General features: G+C 42.0%; 1 protein-coding gene across 1 annotated transcript in view; it reads right to left on the minus strand.

The window, feature by feature from the left end:
* The window catches only part of LOC131892357 (octopamine receptor-like), a 12,932-nt gene extending 4,567 nt beyond the window's left edge, over window positions 1-8,365 (minus strand). The window contains exons 1-3 of the mRNA XM_059242191.1: window positions 7,910-8,365; window positions 7,173-7,421; window positions 5,315-5,691 (exon numbers count right to left, since the gene is read on the minus strand). Of these exons, the coding sequence (XP_059098174.1) occupies window positions 5,315-5,691; window positions 7,173-7,421; window positions 7,910-8,248 (965 nt within the window). The 5' untranslated portion in view covers window positions 8,249-8,365. The remainder of the gene's footprint in view (window positions 1-5,314; window positions 5,692-7,172; window positions 7,422-7,909) is intronic.
* Between the last annotated feature and the right edge of the window lie 12,881 nt (window positions 8,366-21,246).

Consider the following 21,246-nt stretch of genomic DNA (forward strand, 5'->3'; position numbering starts at 1 on the left):
GAGAAGTTTTGGTCAGTGGAATTGCCATGGAAGGACCCAACGCCATCGGGTCGAACAATGACGGATAACCTGGGACGTTCCAAGGCAATGTGGCGAAGGGTATGGGACAGAGTTCGGCCGGAACATGAAGATTTGGTTTCGAACGCGTATCAAGAGTTTCATGACAAAGGTTTTTCGGAGTTAGTCCCGCCGGAAATGTACCACCGGACGGATCACCCCACTTACGTGATGACGAGTCATCCCGTCATTCGGCCGGACAAGGCCACGACCAAGTGTAGAATCGTTATGAATGCTTCACTCCCAGATCAAAGGGATAAAAATCGGACTCTGAACAAGCTTTTAAGGCCAGGCCCAAACATGCTTCCACATATCATGGAGCTTATTCTGCACTCCAAAACTAAACAATTCATTGCCACGATTGATATTCAAAAAATGTTCTTATCGGTCAGATTAGAAAAGGAATCAGACAGGGATATGTTGCGGTACGTATGGGCGCCGTCAAGTCAGAGAGAACCGAATTTGTATCGTTTCACTCGTCTCCCGTTCGGATGTGTCTCGAGCCCGTTTCTGGCAATGTGGTGTTTGAAAGAAACGGCCAGGAAATGGGAAGAAAAGGCTCCTAAGGCAGCCAAAATTATCCTTGAGAGGACATACATGGACGATATTTTGGTTATGGCGGACACTTCAAACGAGATGATTCTCCTTATAACACAAATATTGGCCATCTTAGAGAGTGGGGGATTCCACGGGCATAAAATATCCGCAAATGACCCTAGCGTGATAGAGAGTGTCGAAGAGGCGAGAATTGATAGATCTGGTACAATTTCTCTCCTGGGATTGAAGTTTGACCATGATACCGACACATTCAAATTCGATTTAGATGAAAAGTTTAAACAGTTTGATATCGATTCGTCGTCAATTTCAAGACGAACGGTAGTCTCGCTTGCAAGCCAAGTGTTTGATACTCAAGGGTACGTATCACCCTTCATTATGAGATACAAAGGCATCCTACCCACGTTGTGGTTGAATCAAACAAAATGGGATGAGAATCTTCTTGAGAGACAGATTACAGACGAGCGGGGAAACATCGTGCCTGATCCGGTAGCCCAAGAGGCCGTTGTCCGATTCAAGGAATGGATAGAACAAATTCCGTTACTCAAGCAGTTCTCTTTCCCTCGATGGATAGGAGGTCCGATCCAATTTGTGGCAATCTTTAGCGATGCCAGTACGATGGGAATGGGAGTGGCCGCCTACTGCGTTGCCCGGATAGGAAATCGATCAAAGTCGCAATTGGTGTTTTCCAAGAGTTCCCTCATGCCTAAAAATCTCCGGAAGGGAGCGGAAGCCAAAGATTCCCTCACCATAGCCAGGGCCGAGTTAATTGGGCTCTTGATGGGAGTTAACATGGGCAGATACCTTGAGAGTGCCCTCAAAGGAGAGGTTCAAAGTAGTCAAATTGTGTACTTCACGGATTCGCTCTTAAATCTGCAAAGAACGCAAAGAGGAAAAGGGCATTGTAAGGTTTGGGAGGAAAGAAGAATTGTGAAAATATTGGACAACACACACAAGGCAGAAATCCGTTTCTGCCCGGGAAAGCTAAACCCAGCAGATTTGCCCAGTCGAGGATGCACCTTAGAAGACTTAGCCAGTCGGTTCCAGTTTTGGTCACGTGGCCCAGAGTTTCTAGTTCAGGCTAGATCCGAATGGCCCCAACAACCCGTTATAGCCGCACACAGAGCAGAAGATATCGAGACTAAGGGCAAGAGTGACCTGAGAATGGAGGAGCTGGAGCCAGAAACCCAAATATACTTTGCTCACACGAAGCAAAGTGGGGAAGAGGAAGCCATGGAAGAATTGCGAGCGGATCGCAATAGACGTAGAACTGTTAATCACTTCCTGGATCGTCTTACAAACAACTGCTCATCTTGGATGAAAATCATTCGAGTCTTGGTTCGTATCAAAAGATTAGCAGAAAAGATGAGACGACTAAACAATTCTCCACGAATAGAAGCTAATGGCAATTTCTTAACGAACGCAGAGATGGAGTGGGCGGAAGCCATTCTCGTACGCCATGAGCAGAAAAAGTTTTTATTCAAAGAAGCGTCAATTCTGAAAACAGCAGATAGCAACCAGATAAAAATGCCGGCCAATTCCCCCTTGAAACATTTGCCCGTGTTTTGGGATGAAGAAGCCCAAGTCATCCGCCTGAGAACAAGACTGCATTTGTCATCATCTCTCACTCAAGAGTTCATGAATCCGATGATCTTGCCCAAAGGACATGTCGCAATAAAGAAGGTGATTTGCATGCACCAGTCGCGAATGCACGCCAGTCAAAAACAAACATTTGATTTGCTTAGGCAAAAGTATTGGGTCCTGGGTGGGTTTGGCTACGTCAAAAGTGCCGTCCGTAAATGTAAAGTGCCGCGTTGTAGATTTGTAAAATTTGAGTCACCTAGAATGCTACCACTGCCACCACTGAGGTTGGACAACCCCAAGCCGTGGACAAACGTGGGGATTGACTACATGGGACCTTTACTGTGTCGCCATGAGTGTTTGTCAAAACTCAATATGAGAGTAGATAAATTCGGGAAGCGCCAAAGGGAGAGTCAAAAAAGGCAAACTGTTAAGGATCTAAGGGAACAATGTGTTCATCCGGGATCGTTTAAGGTCTGGATTGTGTTGTTTACTTGCTTTCACACCCGGTCCATCCACGCAGAAACAGTGGATGAGTGCACAACACGGGAATTCCTAAGTGCTTTTCGACGCTTCATTGGTCATTGTGGAAGACCGTCAGTAATATATTCGGACAATGCAAAATACTTCAAAAATGCCGATAAGCATTTGAACGATTTGCAAGCCAATGTAAATTGTCCCCAAGTCATAGGCGAATCATTTCAAGGAGAGGCAGCCATTCAATGGAAGTACAGCACTCCGGAAGCTCCATGGACAAATGGAGTCACAGAGCGGATGGTTGGCATGTTAAAGCGCCAATTGAGAATTGCCTTACAGAAGAGATTGTTAACTTTGAAAGCACTCCAGACACTCTTGGTAGAATTAAAGTGTGTCATTAACGATAGACCATTGGGGGTGACCGGCCAAGACCCAGCAGAATGGACAGTGATCACTCCAAACCTTTTAGTGTATGGTAGAAAAATGTCGGAATTCGTCACTCCAGACATATCAAAGTTAGGGCGTTTGGATTATGCCGATATGTGGATGGAGCGTAAACGACTAATGAATGGATTGTGGGACCAATGGTTGAAACAATACCTGCAACAGCTTAGTGTCAGCCCGAAATGGCCAAAGCATTTGCCCCCGCTATTGAACGAGGGGGACGTAGTACTCCTTAAACCAGAGACGTTGGAAAAAAATGCGTGGAATCTGGCAAGGATTGAGAGTGTCCGAAAAAGCCCGGACGATGTTGTCGTTGCTGTCATGGTTCGCAAGACGAACGGGCAAGTGGTAGAAAGAACGGCCCGTCAAGTTGCGCTCTTGGAACCGCACAGCACAGAAAAAGCGGATCCAGATTCCCCACGGTGGATAGGACGTGTTGGAGGCCTAGATGAGACGCAGACAGACCCTATCTCGGGAGGCCTACCGGGTGTGGAGTTCCAACCTCCTGATCAAAGCCGACCCTGCCAGGAAGCTGTGATGGAAGATGGTGAAGTGGACCCGGAAACAGCAAGTGTCGTGATTGCTGTTCCCGCTTTTCGGAGATCGAAAGACAATGAAGTTGTACATGATGCCCCAACTTCGTCGACTAGGACTTCGAAAAGGCAGAGACGACATAGAGGGTTCTACAAAGACCTAGCGAATGGTCTTCGTACCGAGAATGAGTAACATGGCATCAAAAGTTAAAACGTGTGCACACGACCAAAGAAAATGAACAGTAAAGTATAACATACAGTCCACAACTAATTAATCACGATAGAACTATGCAAGGGGGCCTTGTAGATTTACGACCTACATGGCTATCGCCCCACAAGCCTTACAACCTTGATGACGATAACCCGGATGGGAGCAGTCTTTGAGATCAAACAAGAATGTACCATCTTTTGCACTCTGGTTCAAAAGGAAACTCATATCCATGATAAAAACTAGGTGGTTGCAAAGATAGGCATAAAGGTATCCCACATAACCAGAGATTCTAGTTCGCCCATAGATCACTAGAAAGAAAAAAGGAGCTATGGAAGGAGGGGATGAACTCCAGCATCAGGATTTTTTGCGGAAAGGTGGAAAATCAGTACCAATCCGGACATCACTCTTAGGTAAAAGAAAACGCACCAAGGATGGTTTTCTTGGGGGGTATGTCGTGATCGTGATGTACGAGGCTAGGAGTCATCATTAGTCAACCAAGCGAGTTGATCCTTACGCCTGAAGCGACCGTGGACGGCCTGGTCAGCCTGGGAGGCCAAAGTCGGGCTTTGGCACCTATCTTCCGGTTTTCAGCTAGGGATTCTCTTACATATATAAATAAATTCACTCGCGAGCTTTTGCTCAGTCGCAGAGACAACCTCGAACCATCTACGTGTACGTGTCATTCATTTCGTATTGAGTTAGATTCGGTTTGTATTTAAACGGGTAGGCACCATTATATTGGGATATTCCGACAGCGATCGTTAGAGTATAAAGAGTTAGGGGCAAGTCCGCACAGACGCCAGCCATAACTTATGATCCTCTTATTGCCTTACCAAACACTAACCAATTGAGATAACAGGTTTCATTTTAAGTAAAGTAAAGAGTAACCAAAATGATTGTTGTTGCAGTAGTATGGTAGAGCTATAGCAATAGTTGTTTGTTCGCGGGGCAATCATTTTATTATTAATGCTGTCAAACTGTATAATGCTCTACACGTTGAATCTCGAAGTACCCAAAAAATTAGCTCTTTCAAGTCCTCCATCAATCAGTCGCTGCCCATTTATCCCCTGTGATATGTTATCTCAATTTTCATGCACTAGTCACTAATCCAAGCCTGATCTGTGTAACATGTACCAAAGATGAACTCACCTTACAAAAAGTACTTGCACTTGAAAGTACATTCAAATCAAATCAAGGTAGCTAATGAGTTGCATTTCAGTTCATGGGTTTGAGCCCAAGGCTCATCACCCGCCTTCCCCATTTATGTGCTGGATATGCGCCTCGATTGGAGTCCTTAACATCAAGAATGGACTCACAATTGTAACAGTGTAATCAAATGTAATTTCGATCATGTAGAAATATCCAATAATGGAATATCTCTCAAAAACGGTTCAAAAAAGTAACTGATAGAACTACCTCCAATTAATTACTTTGATTGGTGATTGGTGAACCTTACCTGATCAATTCTATTGGAAGTATTTGCCTACGGTTTTTGCTTCCTTCAATGTGATGTGTTATTCTCTTCTCGCCAAGGATCGTTCCAGTCTCTTGGGGCGTTCCAGATTTGATTGTTTCGTCCTTGGAAGTATCATTAATATTTTCACAAGTTGAGGTGGGATCCTTTGCATTTGGTTCAACTTCTTGTTGTTCTTGTGAGGTGTCGTGTCTTTTAGCACTTGAGAGTTGGTTGATTTCGACCAATTCAAAAGCCCGACGGATTTTTTGTCGAGAGCGATTCCGTCCAATTAAGAAAATGTTGATGTAAATACCAACAATGATGGTCATGGGGACGTAGAAGCATATCAAAGAGGAGTAAATTGCGTAGGCCGTGCTCTGAAAATTTATAGAAGTGATGCTCATGTTCTTAAATGGTGCTAGTATCCCACCTTGCTGACTTTTTTATAGATGAATTGTAAGTGAGGACAATCAAAACACTAAAACTTTAATGAGCCTGGCTTGTTCAGGTTTCGTGATAAAATATAGATTCTTTAGAAAATCCTAGTTTTTCAAGTTGCTTCTTTCTTTGAAGGATGGTGTAAGCCCATATGTTTTGAGGGTGCAAGGTATACTAATCGAAGAATATAAACTGATCATCAACATGATATCATTTTACCTAATATCTTTTTTTTTTAATTGTACAAATAAAGTACCATGTGGCCATATTTGATCTGAAATTGAGTTGTAATTAGAGCTGTTTATGCATCCCTCTACATCCACCCCAAATCCGAAGTTCTTGTTAGGTATATGATGCTTTCAACCATTAAAATTAGGAGTACAGTGTAAGGGAAGCATGGGCCTAAAGAGTTAAATAAATCTTGCAAAATGAGTTAAAAAGCTAGGTCAAACGTACTTGCCCAAGGGGGGCTTTGACAATTGATTGCGTAAATCATGGGTGCATGATGAGAGAATAGTTCTTCCTACGTAGGAAGACCCTAGAGATATGAATGATTTGCCTGTTTAACCCAAATTGATAAACAATTGAAAGTCTTGAGCAGCCGGGGAAACAGAACTGTCACACTTCCTCCGCATTTGAGTTCTATTGTTGTTTATGAAAGCATAATAAACCACTAGACTGCCAACCAGAATACTAGGGTCAAGGACTTATGTTTTGGAATGTAGTGACTGTATAGCACACATCTTCAAATGAGACTGATTTTAGGTTGCTGAGAGTATACATTTCAATTTTAGCTGACTTGAATGATTGAGTCAAAAGTTATGCTCTCTCAAAGGTCACTACACAACTCTAAACAAAATGAATGCGCTAGCCCCTTTTCTGGTAATTGTTTACCAGAAAAAGGCTCAAGAATTGTACTAAGCTTTGAGAGAGGGTAACTTTAGACCACGTTGTCAAATTAAGCTGAAAATTCGAACATGAAATGATAGGCTTTTTTACTTGGAGAAAACGCAACGTTCACTTGCTTGTAAAGTTTCAATTCCAGACCATAATATGTCCCTCCCATATTCGAGTGGTTCATGGTTGAAAGTGAATATCTCCACCATTCATTGCTTTCCTGTTTTTTTCCAAATTTTGTACCCAATGCCATTGAATGGAGTTTCAATTGATGGTACTGCTTGTAATACAATGCCCGAGAAAAGTTTTTTTGCGAGTATACTAAGGGTGTGCTTCGGCATTTGGTAATCTGTCATAACATATGGGCCATTTTTGCTAAACGAGTGAGTACCTCAATTCCTAAGGTGGTTAGGGTAAAATACGATTATATCCTGATCATCGAAACTGCAGATAAGGCAACCGGAATGCACCAAAATGAAGAAAACTGTAATATCAATTACACTCTTTCGGTCTTTAAACTTACTTGAGGAACTGTGCAAGGAATGGTCCCGTCGTAGTGATCGGGCCAAGTAATGCCCCATCCAAAGTAAGGAGGGGAAGTCCCAACGAAGCTCAAGCCCCAAACGAATCCCAGAGTCATTAGAAGATGGGACCAAGTGCGTTTGCTTCCATATTCCAAAGGGTCCGTGATGGCTCGGTAGCGATCAATGGCGATGGCACATAAATGAAAGATGGAGGAGGCGCAGCAAAAGTAAGATCCAAATGCCCAAAACTGTAATTAGTACATGCAGAAAGCGAAAAAAGAATATTATAAAAAATGTTGAATTTTTTCAGCCCGAAAAATGAGCAAGAAACGAAAACCGGCTAAGAAAAGAATGGAAATTGCGAAATGAAAGAAACAAATATATGGATGCATTGTTTTGAAAACGTAGAAGAGGAGTGGGATACAATTAAAACAGGAACTGCTTATTTTGCATCCGGTAGCATCTTTCAAGTCATACTTGGACAAATTTTTAGATAGCATTCCAGATCAACCCTACATTCAAGGACTTGCTCGGTCTATCAACTCAAATTCGTTGGTATATATCATATCAAGATTATGAGGTAAAAAGGTAAAAAATAGACGAAATATAGCTTTTCATTTTATTAGCAACGGGGAATACATTCCCTGTAGCGGTTGGAAAAGCCCGTGAAAAAAACAAATCAAAAAAGACAGACGGAATGAGGCAAATTTTGGTCATCTCTAATCATTATTCTTACCTTACAAGCCAGTACTCCATGTCGCCATACGCCGTCCAGGTTGTACTGAAGAGCCAAAGGCATAACTAGAGTAGCCATGAGAATGTCCGTACAAGACAAGGACACCAAGAAGTAATTGGGAATGATTTTCAACGGCTTATGCTTGTTGACAGCAAAAATGACAAACGTATTGGGAACAATACTGAATGTTATGAGGACAACCACGTACGAGATGAGTATAAATCTTTCCAACAGAGTAAATTCCATCCCTCCCAAGTCAAATGGTAGGTTCTCCTCAAGTAGAGTCTCATTTTGGTTCCTATAGGTTTCATCAGATGGTGATCGAGTTTCATTGGTCATCTTTTAATGGTAGTGTTGAATAAGACCTAAAACCAAAGACAGTTTGAAGTTCTCCTTAGATTAGTAACGATGAACCTCTCTGTTTCTGATTTCTTGGCTTCAATTTAATAAATGACTGCATTGGCCACGTATCATTTTTTGATACAAATCTATAAAAAAATCGTTTAGAATTTTATTGTTGAAAAAGCAATCGGTCAAAAATTCTAAACCCTTCCCTCTCGTGGATGTTTCGATTTTGCATTGCTATGAGCATTTCCTAAAACCAAATGCATAATCATATTCTATGTCACAGAAGCAGAAGTGTATTACGTGAAAGCGACTTTAATTGCATCTTGGGTGCGTGGATCTAAACATTGCAAAACATCAAAATTGTCTTCAGCTCCCTCACGCTATTCCTACCGCTTTTGAAAAGAACCTACTCCTGAATAAGAGGGTTGAAAGAAGGTTCATTTAGATGTTGTACCCATCTGTTGATGAGACCATATCTGAAGGCATCTTTAAGTCAAAAGGATGAAAGTTCTCGTTAAACATGATGAAAAGTTCAAATGTAGACACAAATTTGGTCGTCAAAATATTTTCTTCTGAATCCTTCTTCTGAACCATACTTAATAACATTTAATAAAACTCGAGACTGGAATCTTATCTGAGCAAAAAATTCAAAATGGATGCTCACAGAAAAGGGCAACCAATGTCTGGCAAGGAACTAAAAGAACTAACGCTGTTACTGAAGTTTAGGCTTTAGATATTTTGCCACCTAAACTGTGATGATTCCTTAACATTAAATATCACTTGCACTTACTTAATTTAAACAACTTGAAGATGGCTAGTCGTCACCTTTGCACTATAACCACGGCGCCATCTGCCCAACGCTCGCATTCGAGTTGGTGATCGCAACTCGAAAGATTTGAGAACGTTCTCAAGATCAGAATTCCATCGCCCTGTGAACAAGCTAAACTAATAATTTTGCTCTTTTGTTCCGAGAGAGCAAAATATGCCCTGTTGTTGTCTTTAGTGCTTGTTGTGATGTACTTTGTTGAATATTGGGAGGAGACATGGCGTAGTGGTTAGAGCAGACTCCAAGCAAGAGAGAGGNTCTCAAAAACGTGTTTGAAACCCCAAACTTGCATCACTGACACTGGTACCAGCAAAAAAGCGAACCTGCCAGAGCTTGCCTAAACCATGGAGTACGTCAGTAGTGGAGTGGAAAGCTAGGTAAAAGATAGAACGTCTTCAAGCGAGGTTTGGTAGAGCTATGCATTACCTCCTGATCAGATACATTCCCAATGAGAGAGAGTTCAATGTGCTCAATGAATTCCATCTTCATATTCAAGTACTTGATTAGGAGGTAACGCAAAACTGAAACGTCTTCTAGCGAGGTTTCAGAGAGCTTTCCACTCCACTACTACCATACTCCATGCCTAAACGTCCCCATATTCGGACATTTAGGCAAGCTCGGGTACCAGCAAACAAACTTGCCTGCCAATGCCAGTGTTGCAAAATTGGCGTTTCAAACTGGTTTTAACGAAGCTGGCCGTTCCTCATATGGCAATGCGAAAGATGGGTCAGCATCTCAAAAGCGTGTTTGAAGCCTCAAACTTACATCACTGCCACTGGTACCAGCAAACAAAGGAACCTGCCAGAGCTTGCCTAAACGCCCCCATAGTTCCGATAGGCAGTGTCCTAATCCGTATCAGATTGGTTCTCCGTCTGTGTTTGTGGTAAGCGTCTAACTGTTACCTTGAGAAAGGTCGGGGAGGAGAATCGAACCGTGGACCTCTCTCATGATAGGAAACTGTGATGTACAGATTATTTTGATGGTACAGATAAAGCTTGCCTTCACCCGCAAATACCAAGGCAAAGTGGAAGTGCAAATTATAGTTGACTTGCCCCAAGATCAATCCCTGCACTAACACAGGTGTAAATTGCTTTGGTTCTTTCAAGACAGCCAGAGGGCGAGCTCTTTCAAGATTGGTTTGTGTAAGGTTCAATAAACTGGCTCGATAACCGTCGACAACTCAAGGGCAGTTTATTTCTACGTCACTATTCAATTAGTTTTGATGTTACGCTTCAAGTCATTAGAATGCAACATATCCCCCTAGTCTCCCACATACGAAAATGAGAATGAGATACAAACTCCAAAACGGAAGTAAACAATAACTAATATGAAATGTGTGCGTTACGTAATATAACTGCACAAAATAAAGTAATAAATCTTTATTGCGACTCTCGGTCATGTCATGGTGTGAAAATATCAGGAAAGGGTGGTGTTAAAAATTATTAAGACTGTCAAAAGTATAAAAAGAAAATGGCAATGGTAAAAGCAATAAAATAGCTGATTGTAAAGTGATATCAAAGTGAATGTGACTAGAATTGGTTTAGTGCACATGAAAAAAGTGAAGAGAGCGAGAGCAGACAATACAAACACACTTTGGTAAAGGTAAATGATTAAATCCTTGGTGATTGCAGAGAAGAGGATGAAATATGAAATAGTATGTCCAAAGACCACTAGATGTCTTACGATCCTTATGCTGGATAGCGCCCTCTCTAGAGCAACTGCTCCATAACAAATTTTCACTTGAATGCGTCTATTGATTTTATATTGCTTAGATCAGCTTGTTGAGTTCTTTTCCGTATTATTTTGTTGCTTGCTCAGGGTTTTTAATTACTTGTCTTTCTCTGTGTCTAACTTCTTGATTATTTTCCCTATTTAAGATGTGTATGTTCAGTTTGCATTTAATTTGCCTTAAGGTAGTTTATTGTTGTTTTGTCTTGTTGTCCTGTGCCTCAAGAGGACACTGCTTTAGTCTTTTTTTTGTCAGCAAAAAGGCTTGACAATGCTTGGACCTGGTCTTGGCTGAGAAGGATCCTTCTGTAGTCAATAAACGTTTATTATAGAGGCTTTAGTTGCTTGGGTCAATGAAACCAGGGTACTGCTTGAACAACAGGCTCACCCAGTAGTTGAGAAGTCGACTGATTTGACCAATGTAGAGGTTGAAGTAGTATCTCCTCTTGAAATGGAGCAAAATAAGATAGTTTTGGAGAAAACAGTCTGTCCTGTTTATCGAAAGCAGCCTTGCCCTGAAGAAGGAAAAGGCTATCAGTTTGGTGTCAAAAACTTCTCAAGTTCGGCCTTGAGAAGAACAATAGGAAGAAGGGATATTCAATGGTAAATTGTCCTTTTTTTCACCCGTACATGTCCCGTCAGTCCATGAGACTTAAGACGTGCTTTAATGTACGGTGTACCTCCGTCCACGTAGAAGGGAGACAAAGAAAAGCGAGAAATAGGTTAAGTCAGTCGCGTAGTTTAGAAGTGACCCTATTTACAAACCTAATCCCGCCCTACCACCCTACCCTACCCTGAGTCTATTGAGATTAGCGAGGATAGTCAAATTGAGTTATTGAAAGAACTTAAAGTCACAGATATAGATGCTTTAGAGGGGGCTTGAGATTCTCCAACTCTCCTGGCTCTGATGGTGTGACATCTCAGTTCCTGATGTCTTCTCGAGTTGATGCGTTGCATCTTATATCAATGCAAGTTTCCATCCTATCTAAAAGTGGCTCATGTTGTTCCTATTTTTAAAGGGGGAGACAAGTCGCTCCCTTCAAACTATAGACCCATTTCTCGCCTTTGAATATTACAAAGGTGTTTAAGAAGATCATGAAGTCCAAACTTGTAATCTTGAAGTCAATGATGTCCTTTGTCCTTGTTAGCATGGGTTCCAAACCCATTTTAGTACGGTAACCCAACTGATCAAGCACATAGAACAGATTATTGAGAACTAGAGAAACGTGAGTTAGTAGATGCTGCTGCCTCTTTTGATTTTGCCAAGCCCTTTGATAAAGTTGATCATGGCCTTCTGTTGAAAAGACTTCGTGACAATGGGATCCAAGGTGAGGTTGTTAAGGTTGAAGGGTCGCTCAGTGAATAACATGATGTCAATTCAGGTGTTCCCCAAGGCTCCATCTTAGGGCCCCTCCTTTTTAAATTATTCATCGCCCCGTTTCAAAATCTTGGTATTACTGCAAGCCTCTCTTCATCTGGTGATGATGCAAAGTTAGTTTCTGGTAGGAATGGCCAAGATTCCAGAAGCCTTGCAGAGGACCTAGAAAGAATCTACTCTTGGGTTACTGAGAGTAATATGGCCCTGAATGGATTGAAATTCCGCTCAATGACCCTCGGGTCAACTCCTCTGAATACTCCACTCTTAGATAATGGAGGTAAAGATATTGAGCAGGTCTCATCTATGAAAGATTTAGGGATAAACTACCAAAATAATGGAAACTTCGATGAGCAGATCCAGTCGAAGGTGGGTAAAGCTTTTCAAACCAGTGGTTGGATGTATCGGACATTTAAGTCCGAAGATGGCATCACAATGCTAACTCTGTACAAGTCAATTGTTCAGTCACATCTTGCATATGCTTCACCCATTTGGGCTCCAATAAGTTCAGCAGGTTGGCAAAAGGTCAAACAAGTCCAAAGATGTTTAAATAGGAACATCACAAGAATGAGGGTGCTCTTGAATTGGGAGAGACTAGAGAAGTTGGGACTGCACGGTGCTCAGAGAAGGTACAAAAGGTATCTGATACTGTACGTCTTCAAAAGTATTCATGAGCTTTGTCCCAACCCAGGATTTAGGGTCAATTCTAGTGACCGTAGAGGCTTAATGTGCATTTTGAGAGTACCTTTAAGCCCTCGAGAATCCAGACTAGTTCAAACAATGAAGTCCACTTCTCTTCTTTCTCGGGCTCCTTTATTGTTCAATTTGCTTCCCTCTAATATTCGTAGGGAATACGTAGGCCTTGTTGCTCCGGTAGCATCTTTCAAGTCAGACTTGGACAAATTTTTATATAGTTTTCCAGATCAACCCTACATTCAAGGACTAGCTAAGTCTGCCAACTCAAATTCATTGGTAGACCAAATATCATATAAAGATTGAAAGGTAATAAATAGACGAATTATAACCTTTCATTTTAATAGTACTGGGGATTACATTCCCTGTAGCGGTTAGAAAAGCCTGTAATAAAACAAACCAAAAAATGGAGTCAACAAGAAAGGGACTTGACGACGGAGGAGTCGCTCACTTCGACATGGCAATGGTTGATCTAGAGGCAAGGAAGATGATGGAGAACGTGCAAAATCGTCCCGATCGGGCCAATTCATCTCATCTTCAACCCCAGGTAATTTTTGCCTTAAGAAAGGTTGAAGAAATTGCCGGTTAGGACGGAATTCACCTCCAGGTTTGGTACAAATGAGATGAGACCATCCACCATAGAGCGGAGCCAGAATGGTACCACCCGTCCTTCAATTCTTGTCGCAAGGGTGATTGGTAAATCACAGAGTCGCCTTCTTGTAAAGGGGGCAACTCGACGCCATTATCATACTTAAGAGATATCCGTCGGGTAGCCCATCTAGCGGCGCTGAAATCAGCCGGTGGTTGAACAGGATCACGCGCATCTGGTAATTTTCCTCTAATATTGCGATCAAGAAAACTGCATGCCGGGCTGAACCCGCCGGTTTGAGGGTTGAGGCACAACTGCAATAAATCTTCCCACGATCCACACTGAATAAGTCGAGGGTTGCCATAGATGTCTAGTTGCACTAAAGGATATCTAAGACCGTGCAAGCTTGATGCATCCGTCAATAGTTTCGTTTTAAGAGAAGGATCAAACGATTTGACTACGGTGGGAGAGCACAAGATATCCTTGCCATGTCGAAATTCCTGGTCATGTTGATCAAACCAAATAAAAGCATGTCGTTTCTTTGCGAGTTCCCGTAATTTCTGGGCACGAGGTTTAACACCCTCCAGAATGACCAGAAAACCAGCTAACTTCATGTTTTGACCAACAGGTCCCAGCAAATCCAAGGCAACCATGGTGGGATGATTGCATGTTTGTTCACTTCAGTTAATCATGTACAGTTCTGAGCTTGCCGGTCAGCTGGTACAGCTTTTGTTCATGCAGCCCAGCACTTCGGTCTAGAGCTTGAATAAAGAACCATCTCCTCCAACACTTAACTCTTTACCACTCTTCACGATCATGCGACATGGCCTTTGATCCGATCAAAATTGGTCCACGAAGATAGGTGGAGACCAGAGGCGAGTTTTTTAAACGTTACTGGGTTCCTGAGAGGCAAGTGTAATTTCATACCGGTTAACGTCCAAGCCCCTAACTCCAAGGTACGAGCCTTAAAAAACCGGCCTCTGTACCAAAATTGTCACTTTTTTCCCCGTCTTTGAGGCTATCTTCACTTCCACCGATCAATTATTAGACATTGTTGACCCATTAGCCGCTCTAAGTGTTTTATCAGATGGCATTGGGAACTCACCCCTTGTAGCTTGCCCATTGAAAATACGGACCAGGAGAGCACTCACTTGTTCTTCTCTTCCAGAGGAAAAAGTACAAACTAGAGTCACTACTAGGGTTTTTAGGATCTGATTGGACAATGGAGTGACCACCGATATCCTTGCCGTGGATGAGCTATAATCCATGCGTTTCTCAACATGTCGTACTGAACTCCGTCCCCGCTCCATTCTCCCTTTGATATAGTTGATCCCTGCTATTGGATCTGTCTTGAGCTCTTCCAGATTTTTCCTTTCCCGCCCTATCATGGAATGAACTCTAGAGTTTTCTCGCTTGTTACAGAACCGAGCAATGTATTCCCCTGACCAAAGCTGAAGCATGGCTGACTCATATCTGATACCGCTGCAATTGATGCAAGATGTGGCACTGCCTGTTCCCTGGTCTCCCACGCGGCCTCCACCAAAGTAATGGTTTCCAGGACCCTCTTGAGCGTTGGATCTTTCAATTTGAACAATTCTAGAAGAAGCTCGGTTTCATGACTGCAAGCCATGAGCAGTTCAAATGTATATATTGCTCATCGCAACTCGCTGTAAAAATCCGTCAGATTTTGACCTTGCGTCTTCTTTTATTGCTTGTATGTCAATCTGCGACGGAATAACTGATAGAGCTCAAGGAATCGCGTCTCCAAGAGTTGATAGCATTCACCGATGTTTATAACCACCTCTAATCTCTTCTTCATTGTGGTATGTAGCTCACTACTTAATTGGGCCAAAAAGAATGTTTTCTGTTTCCCTATCCCCAATATCTCCATACGCGAAGTTGCGTGATATGACTTTAATTGTCAATCCAGGAACTCATTGCAAGCCGGCCAATAGTATTGGGGGCTTAAGATCGCTTGCCACACGAAATTGATGTCGCCGTTAGACGTTACTCAACCCGTCATCCCTTGGTTTGATCCGCTCCTCTGCATAGCGGATCCGTTACTCCGTAGTGCTAGTCCATATTGCTCCGTTAGCTCAAGAATGTCTTTGTCCTGGGCCAGGTTTTGATCTCTATCAATTATCACATATTATCCCATAACTCGTCAATCAATCCAATCCGGGTTTGGAGGCATCTTGGTAAATCCCTAAGTATTTCCTTATCAACGAAGACTCCAATGGTAGCCTGATTGATGAGGTTTTTATCTATTATGAAATGTCTTTTGTGGGACGTAATTGACGCCTTCAACTTAGCAATGCCCATTTCGGCCTTATAGTATTCTTGGGTTATCACTCCATATGTCTATATCTAAGGTTTGGTGCTTACTCTGCCATTACAGCCTTTTTCCCTTTCAGCTGAATAGCAAATAAAACACTTCTCATTCTGCTCTCTCGCCCATTGGATCGTTCTCAATTCCTTCCCGCATTTTCCACTTCTTCCGCTTTGTCAACTTCCATCCTTACTTGGCGCAGTTGGTCCGTTGATAGACTGCGTCCAACGGGTTTACAGAGCCTCTAGCTCCCAAATATGACCTTGGATAACACTCACCACACTGCACTATTCTGGGTCATTTTTTGGTCTTTCTTGGACAGAGCCTTTCACTATCGCTGGGACGTCCAGGTCATCATCTCCCTCAGAAGATACTCTCGGTCAGGACTGGGATGTTGAGGCAACCATGGCACCTCCCTCAGCACTGACCATCAGGAAAATACTCGCGGTAAGTCGAAAAGCTGTGCTTTGGGACGTCAAGTCTGTAGTGCAGACCGCCAATATGGTTGCATCCACCATAGACAGCGCTGCCTTCCAAGACACAGTTAACTCGGTTTTAAATGCAATCCAAAAGGTTGATGAGCATCTTAAGGATCTTGGCCGGGCTGACACCAGTGCCAAGACTATGGCTGAGATCAAGAGTTTAAGCGACTGTTGAACTGGAGGCCAACGCAATTCTATGGGCAATTAGAAAGTGCGATCACTATCTTTGCGGAATTTCAAGTTTTCTTGTTATCACTGATCATAAGCCACTCATAGGTTTTTCTTGAAACCTCTCTTTGCATTGGACAACGACCGCTTTCAGCGGATCCAAGAGCACCTGGCAGTCTACAACTTCAATGTCATTGGGCCGAGGGAAAGAAACACATGATCGCCGACAGACTCTCTTGATCGCTATTCTTTCCTGCAGATCCGTTCTGTGAGGTAACCATCAGAGCGATCAACTTGAAAGATCCCCTCTTTGGCGACATGATAGAGAAGATTGATGGAGACCATGAGCACCTCCATGAGTATGCGACACGGGATGATGACCGGTTGCTGGCGACTTTCAACGCATTTCGTGGCTGCTTTCATCAATATCGTTGCAAAGTGCGCCTCATCTTGGCGGGAAATGCTGATATTGTCCCGCGGCGGGCTTGTGCAGAGATCATCAAATGTCTCCACTTGTCACATTCGCGCCTGACAAAGACTTTGACCCTTGCTTGGCAATTATACTTCTGGCCGAGAATGGCACACAAAATTAAACAGCGCATCTATTCTTGCAAAACTTGCTAATTGCGCCTCCCTTCTCTGCCAGAGGACCTTTTCTCATGGCGTCCACAGTCGCCAGTTTACCAATGCAACAAGTCTCCGTGGATTAATTTGACTTGGAGGGAACGACCTTTCTTGTGATTTCCGTTCGTGGCCAAGTTGAGATCCACCTCTACCATCACAATTGTGGATGTCTTATTGGGGTGGTTCACTGATGTGGGCCTACCGGAGGTGATTAAGTCGGACAGTGAACCCCAGTTTCGTGGCCTCTTGCTTGAATTCAGTGAGAAATTTGGGATCCAATACAAAACGTCCTCCCTGTACCATCCAAAGTCAACCGGCCTTGCAGAGGCAGGTGTCAAAGCCATGGAGACTTTGCTGTCCAAGCTGGACGGCAAGTTCAAGTCAGAAGATTTCAAAAACACTCTCCTGTCGTGGCGTACTACACTTTGAGCAGGTGGTTATAGCCCGCCCTATGGCTTTTTGGGGCGCCATCTACGGACACCTCTGCTGAACGTTAGNAGACGCTAACCACACCCACAGACAGATAACCAATCTGATACGAACTATGACTTTGCCTCTCGGAAATATAGACGAATGATTTGATATCTAGCTTCGCTGGCCGGGCGAGGCTCACCCCTCCGACCCTAGCACCCCATAATAAATGTAATGCTCAAAACAAGGCCATATTGAGTTACAAGTGCAGTGCTTCTTCTTCTTCTGTGGTTGTTTGTTGAACTACAATTTAAATATCAAAATTCCCCCCGTCTTAAAATGATGAAAGAGTTCATCACACAATTTTTGATCACTTTGTATACCTTTCACTTTAGACTGCAACAACTTGCAACGGTTGAGAAGTATTCATATTGCTCTCAAATGTAAATAACATTGCTTTGATCCTTTGATCGAATCATTTTTCAGAGTCTTTGGTCACCTTGTAGAGCTGAATTTAGTTTGGGAGATATAAGGAAAAACTCTTTTCAACAAAATTAAGAGCAGACAAATATATTGCGTAAAGTAATGCAAAAAATAAATTTCAAACCATGTACATAAGTTGCCCTTTGGCCCGTCTAATTACCAATGAATATAATCAAATCAAAATCACTCTAATGTAATTTGCATTGTTGCACTGTAATTGAATCCTACCTCTAATTTGTATACATCAATAATATACACCCCAAATGCTGTAAATTGACGAGTTTGGGTTCTTACGACAATTACTAGGCACCTAATAAGTATTGTAGCGAGATGCTGATTCGAGCCACTGCATTAACTCCAACCTCTTATAAATACCGTTGTATGTGAAATTCAAAACCAGTATGATTTTTACCAAACTACTCACTGGACCTTGAGTGGCTTTGCTGCCCTCAACGTGTTACAGTATGCATTTTGCTTCATAGCGAATAGGACGAGGATGTAGTGGAAGTTTACATAGGATTTCGTGCGTCCATCTTATGGAGAATATAGCATGAGATGTTTACCTGAGATCCTACTTTATCGAAAACTAATCATATTTCATAATCTCACGCTAGATATTACCAAGGCCTATAATGAGAATGAGTGAATAAAATATGGGTAAGCTTTTCCATGGATTATGAAAAACATTGGCCAATTATCTTTTGTGTATAGCAAGGATTAGCGTGCAACTTAAATTTATTGTTACAAAATGTTATAAGACAAATTGTATCATTACTTATATTTCAGCATTTGAAATCTTTGTGAACTATTGTTGCATTTATTATTTTCACCTTACCAGAGGTTTTTCTTGTACGTTCGGGTGCAAAAAAGCTGATTTCGAGTGATCACAGAGAAACAGGAACAAAGTGTTCTCACTTTGGCCTTCTAATTGATTGTGATTGGGTATCTAAGTACCGAGATTTTCAAGTGCCTCTCTTAGTTCACATTTTGTGCCTTTCTCTGTCTTTTTTTCGTTCCCTCCTTCCAAAGAAATGCCGCCCTCTCACGCAATAGACCATCAATATGAATTTGGTCTACACGGTGAATGACTTGGTTCTCCGCCCTTCCGGCGGTAATTGGTATTTGATACACCTAGATGGAACACCTCGTCAGTTTATTCTTTTGAGAGAAACCATGCAATACGTTGATATGAACTGTTTCTTCTTCATAATACTATTTGTTCCAAGTTTTCTATTGCGCATTTAAAAGAAAAAACTGCTCGATGAATTAGTGCAAACGATTTTTGCCAAATGGTGTCAGATCGACAGTTGGTTTTATTTCATTGATGTCTACCCCAAAAATTGTTAATCGAATCTGGCCCAGATCGTATCCGGCAAATTGATTTCCCTGGAAGTAAAATACAACTGGATAGTGCAAAAGTAATGAGAAACATGGTCTATCTCGTTGAGGACGTATTAAATCCCAAAACATTGCAGCATTTGACCATGATGTCAACCCCTACTGCAAATGACCTTCTCCAAACTGCTAGTCCATTCCTGGCCTTTATTTAGACATCTTACTTCAGAGGCTTCATAACAGGGTTTTGAATAAGGATTATTTATTCCTGCATTTCACTTTAACCTTTCCAAAAAGTATTTTTGGATAGATGCTAGACTTTTTTGGGAAAATACAAAACTGTCATCAATGGATAGAGACGGTAGGGTGGGAGAAACGTAACTTTTATCCAGATGAACCGAATGCATTTTCCTTCACATAAGCTCAGAAAGCGTTCGCCAATTTAAACCTCAATCGAACGTCCGCGTCAAAAGCAATGAGGACGTGGACAGAAATGACTTGCTTAGCACCACGTTGGTAAGATCTTACCAACGTGGTGCTAGCTGACTCAATTTGCGCCCTCCCTGGTCCGAGTTTTAAATGCTCATAACTTTTCCCACAGACGTTCGATTGAGATCAAAACTGACCATTTCTTTCTGAGGCTATAAATGAGTCGACTTATGTAAAGAGAAATTCATTTGATTGATTGGAACTGGAATTATTCATTTTCCCACCCCTGTCGCTACCACTTATATACATATATCCAATGAGGCATGCTTCTCGCAATAAATACATTTTTAATTAAATTGAAAAATCCAAATCCAAAAAAAAGAATTCAATAGGCATTTAAATCTGGAATGAGTTCGTCCAAAATCAAAAACTGTGCTGCCAATTGGATGTGTACTTGTTGGTTTGCCAAATCAACGACTACATACATGTTGAAGTGAGAAGAAGTGGTGGGAGTGAGTGGATGCTCTTTCAGAGGAACGTCCAAGCCTTTACTCCGAGGGTAGAGGGTTAAAACAAGCCTCTGAGTTTGATTCTACTCGTACTTAGTTCGTTGCAATGGGATACGCCGTGTTAGTACCTTATTCCTTTTTGGGTAGTATGGCTATTTGTACATTGAAGCAGGTAACGAAGATTACGTCGCCATCAAACTTGTGGAGGTCACTGTTACTTTTGAGGCGTTACAGTTCTTCGTAAAGCAATTAAATAGGATAAACATTTCGTGTATCCTTGAGCGAAATGGTTGATGTAGCATTGAATTTTAATAAACTGTTGCAGTTTTACTCATTAACATGCCAAAAAAAGAATAGCTTCTTTTTGAATTTGTTTAACAATAGACCTTATTGAAGAAGTTTTTTGTCTCGAATATTGAGATTTGTATCTTGGTTAGGATAGGTTGGACGATCCTTTCCTGGCCAGCCAAGCTGGCCATCACATCGTCCACTTTCAAATTTCGTTAGGTAGATGAATGTCCGGCATCAGTTTGGTTCTCGGTCAGTGGTGTGGTTAGCGTCTATATGTTTCCTTGGGAGAAACGTCAGGGAGCGGATTCAAACCAGTGACCTCTCTGACTCTGGGAACTGCACTAACCACTACACCACATCTCTTACCTTCTGTGTAAAGAAATTTGTGAGGATATGTAACAGTTAGTGGCAGAATAGCCTAATGCGTCCAAAACCATGTCAAAATTCAATTCTCAATGTCAGTTATATGATAAACTCAATTTTCTAGCAATCAAAAACACCACCTGCAGAGTTTTAGTCAAGACCTACTCATAATAAGAAATACTTGGTTACAATATCCTTGGTGTAGTTGGGGAGCAACATAGTCTGATGATTTGATTAAGATTAGATAATGATAGTTATAATAATGATAACGAGGTACTTGGCAATGGTGGGCTTCAAAGAGAGGAAGTATTGCACTTTAATTTAATCAAGCCAAAGACGACTTAATCACGGACA

The sequence above is a fragment of the Tigriopus californicus genome, chromosome 2 (assembly GCF_007210705.1).
Source record: "Tigriopus californicus strain San Diego chromosome 2, Tcal_SD_v2.1, whole genome shotgun sequence".
Taxonomy (NCBI): domain Eukaryota; kingdom Metazoa; phylum Arthropoda; class Copepoda; order Harpacticoida; family Harpacticidae; genus Tigriopus; species Tigriopus californicus.